The following is an 11,840-nucleotide window of genomic DNA, read 5'->3' on the forward strand; positions in this document are numbered from 1 at the left end:
ATGTAAATTCCTTATGCCCAAACCTCCCATTGGTTTGCAAACCTTTTTCCACAATTCCTCCCATTATTATCTTCTTCCCCTCGGAATTTACGCATGATAGTGTTCAATTTCCTCTCTACATCAGTCCACAGTTGGAGCAGGGACATATAAATATATAATATAAAGGCAAACTCGCTGGTGAACTCTTAATAAGAGTTACTCGACCAACTATATTCAAAAATTTCCTCTTCCAAAGTACTAGCTTTTTTTGCATCCTCTCAACCACCACTTTCCAAACTCCAAAACCGCCTAGACACAAAGTGCTTTTTCATAAACAAGTATGACATTATAGAATTACTAGGTGTAAACATTGATACCAATGGTCACTCCATCAAATATAACAATAATCTTCAACTGCATTTGGCTAAATTCATTTTCATACTTGTTCCAAATTTTTGAGTATGGTATATTTTTACTAGGGCAATCGAATAAGGGAAGCACCCTTAACATAGGAATACAAATAAGAAAGAATAAAGAATGACATTATTGCCAAGGGAAGAACTGGAAGGCAATAGTGTCTCCGATGCTTTACTGCCCCTGCCACCAAAGCTGGTTAATTCAGGTACTTCGAAGAATGCCGGAATCCCCACAGCTGCAAAAATAGACACCACATTACATGAGAACCAAGGGAGAGAGAACTGATAAATAAGTTCAGTTTTAAGAAGACTACGATCCGAACCTACACAAAATGTGCGGAAGAGTCTGTAAACTATTTTGTTCATCATTTGGGGGACAGAAAGAGTGTTATACTGTTGCTGAAAGACACAAATGAAATAACACAATCTGAAATTCAGAATTACCTCCACATTCTTCAGTTCAAATTCAGGACTGTTTGCCAAGCATAAGTTCCCGAAGGTCTCACATGGACCACTTGTCCCACGTAACCTAATTCAAGCACCATTTTATAAAATTAGGAGAGCCTGGTAATTAGCAGTGTCGTTAGACTACTAAAACGATCTTTCCGCATTGATTTTCATTTCTAAATACACCAAAATTAACTTACAAGTCTCCGTCCAAGCATAATGCAAAGTTGCCACCTCCACCAATTCCCAGCAAGTCATTCAAACAGATGTAGTAAAACCGGTTTGCACCTGTACAAAATAGTAGTCATGGTTTTTACTAGGCGTTATAAAGAGGCCCGTAACTTTATGAAAACGAGATATCTACAGAGTTAAAGCTTTGATGGATCTTTGTGTTAGTTTCAACAGCATGACATGTTAATAACACAGAGCTAGAGATGTTGTGACTGAAATAAAGATATCTATTTATTTATATTGTGAATTACTACCGATCATATCTTAACAGATCCAACAATAAGTTGAGTTGGTCCGTAGATGTAGAAACACAAAAATTGAACGTACAGAAACACAAAAATTGAATGCAAAACCTACCAGTTGCTCTGAAGAGCCGTGGTTGACCGTATATAGTAGTGAACACAAATGTCTGGTTAGTTCCCTGACAAAATAGAATGTGATAAAGAAGTTAAAGAGGCACCATACAAAAAGAAGACAAGAGATTCTAACTACTTTATCATATCATAATCGGCTTACTTGATATTTTCTTTTTGCAGTAGGTTTTAAAGGGCACTCTAACAGCCCACCAAATACAGCACCTTGCATATCTCCAACAATCTAGAGAAGGAGAAAAATTACGCAAATCAGTTCACATGCCCAATAAAAAGATAAAACAAGTGAATAGAGTCTAAACATATGCCATTTTAAGAAGACAAAAAAGAAAAGATTCAATTAAAATGTAGGTGAGCTTACAAGTAAGCAAGGACCAGGAAGTTCGCCACTCTTACGAAGAAGCGTGCGAAGTGATATGCCATGTTTTAACGTACTGCCCTTCATTCGAACAAGAGTCAAAGAATAAAGTAGAAGAAACAAACACAAAAGATGACATAAGAAAATTGTGGTTCTGACAAAATTTACCTATACAACAACACCCATTGGCACCCTTTCACAATATTAGGAAGAGTTGAATGCAGAAACTCTTGAAGATCCGAGGATATAAATGAGGACTCGTCAGAAAGATTGGGAAAACAATTTACAGAAATTTGTGAGGTACTCGTTTCTTCACATTTGTTTGAAACATTAATGTTCCTCAAGGCATGATGATCTTCTTCAACCTTGTTACAACTCTCCGATGCTTCATTTCTCGGACACTCGGGTTCTTTTTCTGTTATAAACTCAAGGGGTTTATCTCTCCATGTAAAACTTTTGCTTCTCCATCGACTTGAAAGTGATCGGCTAGGCTTTAAATCCTGCCGACGTTTGTTTGCCTTGTTCCCATTAGAACTTGAAGATGGTATAAAGGATAACAGATACGCTGATAATGATCTCTCAGAACCATATCTCTCCTTCTTAGATAACAATGAGCCCTGCAATAATGCAACCAAAAGTCACAACATAGAAATTCAAAATAACTCCGAAAAATAAATGTAATACACTTTCTAAAGTAACACTTATATGGCTTACTAGTGAAACTGATGTCCCTATACATATTAAAAAGGTCACAAAACAAAATTAAAAACCTAGTAAATGACGTGGTACGATATCTGACATCCACCAACTTAATTTACCGATCTACTGGAGTTAGTCTTTACAAAACAGACGAAAAACGATCATTAGGATAACAGGCCAAAGTAAAAATATCAAAAATGTATATCAATTTCACGAACTATAGACATGCAACTCTAAATTAGGTTTACGAATGTTGGATGCAACTCTGAATTCTTCACCGTGATAGTTTAAGCTTCAACAATTTTAAAATAAATAAATTACCATAACCAACAGAGATGTATAACATATAGTTGAATCAAGAATTCAAACTCAAATTTCATAATATTGGTATCTCTACAAAATTTCACCCAATCTCCACAAAATTTTGAGCTGAAAAAACGGATCTGAAACAAATGAAAAATGAAAAGATAGGAGAAAAAATGTTACCTCAGATTTAGGAGTGGAAACAGGAGAATCATCAGAGAAATGGGAAGGAGAAGAAGGAGAATCAGCTAGAATACGAGAGAGTTTGTCAGCAACTTTCTCTTTTAATGCATGCATTGCTGAAGAGAAGAACAAAATTAAGAACTCTAACCCTAATTCTTATAAGGGAATGTAAGATTGAAGAAGAATGGTAGGTGTTAAAAAATGGAGGGATAGTTCTGAGAATCCATTTTATTCCTATTTTATTTTTCTTATTTTATTTAGTAAATATAAAAGGAGTTTCGTTTCGGTTTTGCTTTTCTTTGTCTTTCTTTATTAATTTCTTCCTGTGTTTTCCAGTTTCTCCACTATTAATTCGTGAACTTTCACACGTGTGAAAGATGAGAACTGCGCTGTGCTTATTTTTTATTTATTTATTTTTAAATCAAAGGACTGCTCTTACTTGTTACGAGAAAATGTCTAGAAAAGATTCTTCTTTCTCATGGTCATGGCATTTCCTATGGAAATGGAACAAACAAATTATGAATTTGTTCATTTTTTTTTTTACTATGGACTCAATAAACATGAAAAACGAGTGAACAAATCAACAAATTTATTGGTTTGTTAAATGTGGACGATGAAGAAAGTGTGTTTGATGTAGAACCCTTCTGATGAATTTGAGCCGGTTTCACATGAGCCACGCGGATTAATTTGAGCCGGCGGCGGTTTCACTAGCCCCGCCAGCGGGTAAACTAAAAATGCCAACAATTATATCTAAATTCCAACATCCAACGGCTCCTACCCTGTTCACTATAAATTCACCACATTTCAAACTTAAAACTCACACCTTCTACACCTCTATCTCAAAATATCTCAATTTCATACCATCTCAATATCCTTTTTACTTTGTTTTTCACGCACAACTACTCTTACCATCCCAATTTATAAGTTTTTTTTTTTTAATAATCCGTTTTTTCTTACAAATATGGCATCCCCCTCGCAACAATCCCAACAACAAACTCAACAATTAATCCCAACAACAAACGCAACAATCACAATGAAAAAACACTAGAATTCGTGGTGTGAAGTATACGATGGATGAAGACGAAGCCATTTGTAGGAATTATGTATTATATACAGTAAGTCAAATCAATGGTTGCCAGCAAGAAAAGAACTCTTTTTATGGAAAGATATTTAAAAGATTTTGTGAAGAAACCGATAACATCAATGGTCGTGATGTTGAGGGGCTGTCTCATCGTTTTCACACAATTAGCAAAGACGTTAATGAATACGTAGCTTTGATCATTCAAATGTGGCGCTGCAAAAGAAGTGGTGAAGGTGAACCAGATGTGGAACGAAGATGTCGGGAAGAGTGGCAAAGATCCCACAAAATAAGTTTCTAACATGAAACTTGTTTCACCATTTTGAGGATGCTTAACAAGTTTAATCCATACTTGTTGGAAGGTAATCAAGTGCCTGCAAGATCAACATATGGTCCAATCTCGCAGGATTTTTAGAATGATGGGTCTGCTTCCTCACCTGAAGGAAGTGGATCTTCATATGGTGGGTCTCCAAGTAGTCAGGAACAACATAACACTAATCTGGACATTAACACCAACGTGAAGAGGAGGAGGTCAGAAAGCTGGAAAAACAGTCATACACACAGTCAAAAGAGCAGCAGAAGGAGGTTCAAACGAGTTCAACTATTCTGAGCACAGGGAATTCGAGAAGGTATAACAAGATAGAAGTAGGGATCATGGAATTGCGATTAAGGCAACTTCGAAAAAGTCGTCTTTCACGAGAACAACACTACAGGGATTTTAAGATAAACAAGCTACTCTCTTTGGACACTTCAACAACGAATGAACGACAATTTTCTTTATAGACTAGGAAATGGATAAGGTGAAACAATAATTCACTGTACTACAAGATGGACAGTCTGAGAATGAAAAAGACGATGCCGAAGCCGATGCTGATGCCTCGGAAGAAGACGAAGATGAATACCGCCTTGACTAGTTAATTTTAGATGTAGCTAATTTTAGTTTTATTTAGTAGTTAAGTTAATTTTAATATAATTTCCTCGGTCTATTGTTAATGTAATATTTTATTTAAGTTTCAAACAAATACAATGGTTTACTTAAGTTAACTTATCAATTATTAAAATAATCTCACTGTATTAAATAATTAATTTGTTTAACTTACATCTAATTAAAATAAACAACATCTATCTGCCTCGGCCACCCTGGTTTTTGACGCCCCTGCGTCTTCTCTCTTGGTCCTCTTATAGCTCAGAGGTGCTTAGTTAGATCTTCCCTTAGCCGTCCATAGACTCCCCGGTTTTGTATTATGTCAGTGAAAAGTCTATATTCTCTTGCCGGACGACCATGCTGCACCATAAACATCGGCCTCAAATCTTCGTCTGGAAAACTAGTCCAGGTTGGGTCTCGTCTAGTTCCTCAATGGCCATGTTATGCGGAATTATGCAAGTCAGCATAATTTTGTTCATTTCTTGAAGGTCAAAAAAGTGTGTCGACCGTGCTATAATAGCGAACTTTCTTTTCAGTATGAAAAAAGCGCGTTCAAAATCCTTCCGGCACTTTATCTGTTGGCTGTTAAAGTACTTCATATTATTCGCAGTCGTCAGTCCGAAGCCTTCCTGACTATAAGCTAGGACCAAATTTGGCCATTCTGGATAGATCACGTCAGCTGGATAATACGCCTGAGTGTAGTCATGACCGCTGATGATGAAATTACAGTGCGGACCGATCCCATGCTTAAAATCTTTAAACAATGGTGACTTACGCAAAATGTTAAAATCGTTATTTGAACCCGGGAGTCCAAAAAAAGCATGCCAAAACCAACAATCATAAGTAGCCGAAGCTTCCTAAATTACAGTTGGTTTTGGATAATGACCCTTATATTGACCTGTCCATTCAACCGAACATGCATGCCACGTCCAGTGCATGCAGTCAAGACTACATAGCATTCCTGGAAAACCCCTCGCGGTGTTTGCGGCAGTGATTCTTTCAACATCTTCCTGGGTAGGATTTCTTAAAAATCTGGACCAAAATGCTCGGCTATTGTTTTGCAAAACAATTTAAGATACCTTAATGCGTTTGTTTTTGATATACGAATGTACTCATCCGTGAAATCCGCTGGTAACACATTACATAGTATACAGAAGGCGGCATTGACCTTTTGTTCGGGACTAAATCCTCGTACATGTCGTGCATCGAACTGATAATTAAATAAAGGTTATATTATAGCACTGCTCGGTCGAACTCGCAAGCGTTGTTATCTCAAGCTTGTTTGTCAAGTTTAGTTGATCAAAACTATATACTTGATTTATAGTCTACTTAGCTATGTCTCAGATTAAGATAAAAGTGTGTAGCTGAGCATTAGACTTCACGGCGTTCACCAATTGAAGAAGAATATCTACTGAAGAGCTTGGAGGAACTTCATCTACAAAAGGTATGTGGAGACTAAAACTTATCTATCATTCAAAAGTCTATTTTATTCTATCTTCTAAAGACACTAAGTCGTATAGCTATTATTAGAACACTGCTCGGTCGAACTCGCAAGCGTTGTTATCTCAAGCTTGTTTGTCAAGTTTGGTTGATCAAAACTATATACTTGATTTCTAGTCTACTTATCTATGTCTCGGATTAGGATAAAACATGTAGTTGAGCTTTAGACTTCACGGCGTTTACCAATTGAAGACGAAGATCTACTGAGGAGAGCTTGGAGGAACTTCATCAACAAAAGGTATGTGGAGACTAAAACTTATCTATCACTCATAAGTCTATTATATTCTATCTTCTAATGAGAGTAAGTCGTATATTTATATAGACTTTTATATTATACACATTTGATATTTTGAGTTGAGTTTATCTCGCTTATCTATTTCTCGAAATATGTGTTGGAAGCTTTTTGCTTTAACTATGTGATGCGTGTCGTAGGTGCACAAATTAATTCACTTATATTCTACTTTACTAATGGATAATATAGTAGTAAATAAAATTTGTTCCCACGAGGAGCAGGGAGATTTAGTTGTCAAAAATGTCACAAAGGGGATTTGTTTTAGATTTGAAGTAAAATCAAAGCAATTAAAAATAATAAAGTTGCAAGCAATTGAGAGAAATATGATCAGGGAATCCTTCTTCGTTACTAAACAGTCATCGAAGTAGCATAGTCATCTATTCTTTATTAATCACAGATTATCACTAACCGTAGAATAGCAGGTACGCTTAACTATTCCCAAAATTCCTTATATCAATGGAAAACAGGTACGCTTAGTCTCCAAATTATATCCGTCTGAACCACCTTGAGGTACGCTTACAAGATGTAATTCAGTCGAATGCCTTAAGGTTTATGAACTTAGGTTTGATCCTAGCAGTTAAACTCAGTATGCTCGGTCCACTTACTAGGGTTGTTTTCACTTGCGATTGTTCCACGAAATCCCTCTGCAAGGTTTTGCAATTTCTACTTGTGTAAGAGTTATTCAACAATCACGGATATCCTAACTCATTACTAGCATTAGATTTACTACCACTACGGGAAACACAGTAATCAACTACTCCCGAGAAGAGTTGTCGTACATCTACGACGATGTTTATCCAAAGGTTGCACGGGGGGAGGGGGTAGTTGTAGAAAGTCCTCAAATTTTTACAACTCTTCAGCCAGAGGCGTAAACATAGTTGTCGTTTAGTTTTGTACAATGCTTGCTTCAGTAGTGAATGTCTTTCGAAATTTCCTCTTAATGCCTAACACAACTCTTACCTGGATTGTGAAAATAACTTCTGCACTACACTTGTTGGGGTTGTAAAAAATTCTTTGACAACTATGGTTAGAGTTGTATGTGAATTCTTTGACAACTATTATCAGAGTTGTATGTTATTTCCTTGACAACTTTTGTTTGAATTGTAAGTCACTTCTTTGACAACTTATCATAGCAATTGTGGTTATTTTTCATTTGTGAAAAAAAAATGAAATTGGTCACAGCATTCAAAATATAGCAGCATTCATTCAAATGTAAACCATCAATCATGTGACAACATTCAAACACTTAAACCAGTCTTCGATCTCGAGACTGCAAATTATTATAACCATTCTTACTTGTGAAACTACAATATCAATAATTTACAATGTAGTTTAGCTGAGAGCCTGAATGATGGACGCCAACACATATCATATGCAATGAAAAGTCTCACCGTAACTATTCCGTTGCTGATGCCATAACTCCATGAAGTCTCACTTGACATTCCGTGGCCAACCTGAGAATATCTTGGCACCAAGGCGCAACGACGGGCGGTGTCTGTATTGGAGCTGATTCTCTTGAACGTATAGGAGATTGTACACCAGATCTTTGCCATTTGAAAACAATGTAAGCTAAGTTGCAAAATCACTGATTTAGGTGGTGGAGGGACCACGGTCAATATTTTTCTTTGTGTTGGCCATGCTTATGTGGTGCAGTTCGCTGCATTCTAGTAAACAAAAAGGATTGCTCACATACCTCTTTGTCTCCTCTTGGAACGAACAACTCCAACAAAAAGGATGCATTATACTTCGCATATCTTGGTATATAAGCTTATCAGTGTACATTCCATCAGTAAGGGCGTGAACGGTTTCCTCCATGTTGATGTCTATCAGGCCAAAATCTCCATCTCTGTAATTGTCTCTACGTCCACCAACCATAACCACCACCTCTACCACCGCCACCACCGCTGTAATAACAAAATTAAAAAAAAAGAGAAGAGAACGATACATCCATTAGAATTCGGAACCACATGAATAACAACAAATTCTCAATAGGCCTCTTACCGTGAGACTGATCTCAATCGATTGAACTACAAGCAGAAGGATCCTCCATTTTTTCAAGTTAAGGGCCTTAAGGCATTGAACTACAAGTGTAAGGAATATGTCACTTTGTGTTTCTGGATACGGCTTAACAAATCAAGCATTAGCTAGCAGCTTTCAAACAAAACACTCTCATTTCAATTTACCTGATTCTTTGCCTGCTTCATGCCATCCATGTTCAATGGCCTCAAGTTAATTGTCCTTTCCTCATTGCCTTCATTTTGATTTGAAGTATCTTCTGCGCTTTGTCCTTCCTCCGCCTTCTTCTTTTTATTTTGTGTTGTCGAAATGGATTTTAGTGAAAAAAGAAATTTTAAGTTATGTCAATGACTAATAAATATATCTTAGGGAGAATAATTACCAGATCCTTTTTCATTTCTCTGTTCTCTACCAAAACAAAACCATTTGGATGTAATGGTCGGCATAGAGACATTAATGAAGATTGCTCCTGCCTCATTTGCTATTGCCTTCGCGAGCATTGTCTTATCAGTACCCGGAGTACCAAACAACAATATTCCTCTACAAGGATTTAAAAGTCCCCCCTTTAAACAAGTCTGGTCTTCGTAGAGGAAGCATTACCAGTTCCTGTTGTGACTCTTTTACCTCACTTAGTGCAAGACTGCTCAAATTTCAAGTACGTCTGCGATGCCACAATAACTCAAAATTAAAAAGCTTATTAACAAACTACCTTCTTGTCTTTTATCTTTTTCCCCTGATTGCTAGTAAGTAAGTTCCTTGTTACGAAAGCATGTAAAGAAATTGCATGAATATTCATGGACATCTACCCTACCATGTAGCTTCTCAGCTTCTCTGTCTCTGACATGTCCTGCTTGGAAATTTGCTCCTCATGATAGAGACGTGCGTTATAAATCTCCATGGATTTTTCGTGTGCGGAAGCAACAACAGAAGGAATAGCCTCCAATTCGGCAGAATTACTTGTTTTCTGCTGTTGCTGTAAAGACTCCCAATTCGTGTATGATACAAGTGTGGACTCTGAGTCGGCATGTAGGATAGACAATTGACGCTGGTATAAACTACGAATACGTCATTCTTGCTCCAATTGACGCTGCAGGGTTATAAGATACAATAAGACACTACTTTCAGAATATAATAAGAAACAAAAGTAATGGAAAGTAACAAAGTAGTAGCATGCTATAACAACTTTAGAAACAAAACATTAAAGCCTCAATACGTGAATCCTTAATAACAAAAAAACATGCTGCCTGACCAACATTGTTTCCCACCTTTTTTCGCAGTGCAAAAAGAAACAGACACGATGACTGGAATCTAAAGTTCAGAGCCAGTCTAAGATCCAAATGCGAGGAATTAAATAAAGCCATAACTGTAAGCTTAAGGAAGTTTCGTCAAAAGCCATTATTTTTCTACAATCCAATAAAACAGTACATCTTGACATTTTGTAACTTGCCAAACAGCATGCGAGGCAAGAAACCTAAACATAAAAAACAAGTGCATAGAATCAAATCTCCATGGTATAGGGGAGAAAACAACCAATCCAACGCATTCTGTTTAAAGAAACCTAACATCGGTGTTTTCTTCATGATGGGTAGTGATCAAATTATTCTCGAACTCTCTATACGCTTCCCAGTTTTTCTTGCCTTCCGTGACATGTAATCCAGCAGCAGTAAGGGCACGCTCATATAGGTTTCTCATCTTTGAGAGACCTTCTGGTGAGAAGTCTTGGACTGCTGGATCATGCTCTTCCACATATTTTAGATAGTCACGCCAAAGAGACACAGACTGCCCAAGAAAATAACAAAGTACTTTCAGAAATGTGATTCCAATACCATTTGCAGGGATTACTTCTGGCCTGACTAGAGTTTCATGTACTAGACCAACCTATTAGAAGAAATAACAAGCTTCTCCATTAGAAATTGCTCCTCTATGTCCATCTGAGCATCGTCTTCAATTAGTCTGCAAATCAAACCAATTAATCCCACAGTAACCATCTCAATTACTGTCATTTCTTAGAAGAATGTTTACTGTGTCATCAATTCAGTATCTGCATACAACCATATCTACCATTCTCTTTTGGGACTAAATGTACAAGTGAAATCAGTCGCTGGACTTGTTTGGCCCGCTTACTCCTATCTGCAGTCACATTATCAAAAAGAAACAATCGGTTTTTACACAGACGGGTCAATTCCTGGATCACAAAAATAAAACAATGCGTCAGAAACCATCATAATTAAGTTCATAAGATAAAAATCATTCGAAGCTTAAAACCAAATTTTTAACAAGCTTCTACACAGTCAAATTACATACACGTTCATCAAATTCAAACTATCTAAAAGACAGACCAACAACATGAAATAGAGTAACAACTACCTTTAAGGGTTCATGGGCCTTGCGATCCACAAACGATCAATTAATGCGTTGTTGCCATCTCTTTTGAAGAGATCACCATGAGTAAACACAACAATCATGTAATTAAAAAAATTCTCCGAATAGAATCTGTAAATTTCTAACAGCTTCTTCTTCTTCTTCTTTCGAGAAACGATTCTAAATCGACAAAACAAAAAGAATAGCGTGGATTCCATTCTTAGCAAAATTGAATGGAATCCAATAGCTCAAACACAAACCATCGTTGATCCAGATTTGAACCAAAACCCTAATCAACCAAACCCCATCTCTTGATTCTTCCATTAGAAGCAACGACTTGTTTCATTGCCACCAATTTCATCTCCGAATTTCTGCATCTCCTCACCGGTTTCTCAGATCGGTAATGAAGCCGTCATCAGTTTCGGGTGAAGAAAATAAAAGGAACTAGTCCCGTTTCTAAAAAATAGGCTTGGTTGGTTTTCACAAAAATCAAGAAAACCAATTATTGGAACCATTTTCTCTTTCTACTTTAGTGTAGATAAGGTAAATACTTAGATTTGGACGGTTTAGATTCGTTTTATGATGCTCATACGAATTGCAGAAACTAAGAGACGGTGTAGATTAGCTTTAGGATGCTCATACGGATTGAGAAGATTGTGTGTTTCCCTTTGTGCTAGTTCA

General features: G+C 36.8%; 1 protein-coding gene and 1 long non-coding RNA gene across 6 annotated transcripts; both read right to left on the bottom strand.

The window, feature by feature from the left end:
- Nucleotides 1-353: 353 nt before the first annotated feature.
- Nucleotides 354-3,270, bottom strand: LOC113333493 (oxidation resistance protein 1-like). The gene is made up of 8 exons (XM_026579947.1): nt 2,988-3,270; nt 1,971-2,419; nt 1,806-1,878; nt 1,590-1,670; nt 1,431-1,494; nt 1,043-1,130; nt 840-924; nt 354-631 (listed from the first exon to the last, which is right to left on the bottom strand). The coding sequence occupies exons 1-8, from the start codon at nt 3,099-3,101 to the stop codon at nt 593-595; spliced, it is 993 nt and encodes a 330-aa protein (XP_026435732.1). The 5' UTR covers nt 3,102-3,270; the 3' UTR covers nt 354-592.
- Nucleotides 3,271-8,022: 4,752 nt separating this feature from the next.
- LOC113333752 lies at nt 8,023-11,617 on the bottom strand. Of its 5 annotated transcripts, none has more exons than XR_003352318.1 (7): nt 11,166-11,617; nt 10,677-10,983; nt 9,610-10,577; nt 9,181-9,459; nt 8,966-9,085; nt 8,784-8,863; nt 8,023-8,686 (listed from the first exon to the last, which is right to left on the bottom strand). It is a non-coding gene; the product is annotated as an uncharacterized LOC113333752 (long non-coding RNA). The 5 variants fall into 5 exon arrangements; XR_003352315.1 differs by having other exon boundaries at nt 9,610-9,885; nt 10,064-10,983; XR_003352317.1 differs by having other exon boundaries at nt 8,023-8,326; nt 8,476-8,686; nt 9,610-10,983.
- Between the last annotated feature and the right edge of the window lie 223 nt (nt 11,618-11,840).

This window comes from Papaver somniferum, unplaced genomic scaffold, assembly GCF_003573695.1.
Source record: "Papaver somniferum cultivar HN1 unplaced genomic scaffold, ASM357369v1 unplaced-scaffold_133, whole genome shotgun sequence".
NCBI classification, from domain to species: Eukaryota; Viridiplantae; Streptophyta; class Magnoliopsida; order Ranunculales; family Papaveraceae; genus Papaver; species Papaver somniferum.

Coding starts and splice junctions, on each gene's coding strand:
- LOC113333493 (XM_026579947.1), bottom strand. CDS start 3,101: ATGCATGCATTAAAAGAGAAAGTTGCTGACAAACTCTCTCGTATTCTA. Junction 1,671..1,805: donor TTCCTGGTCCTTGCTTACTT/GTAAGCTCACCT, acceptor CTCCTTCTCTAG/ATTGTTGGAGATATGCAAGG. Junction 925..1,042: donor TTATGCTTGGACGGAGACTT/GTAAGTTAATTT, acceptor TGCTTGAATTAG/GTTACGTGGGACAAGTGGTC.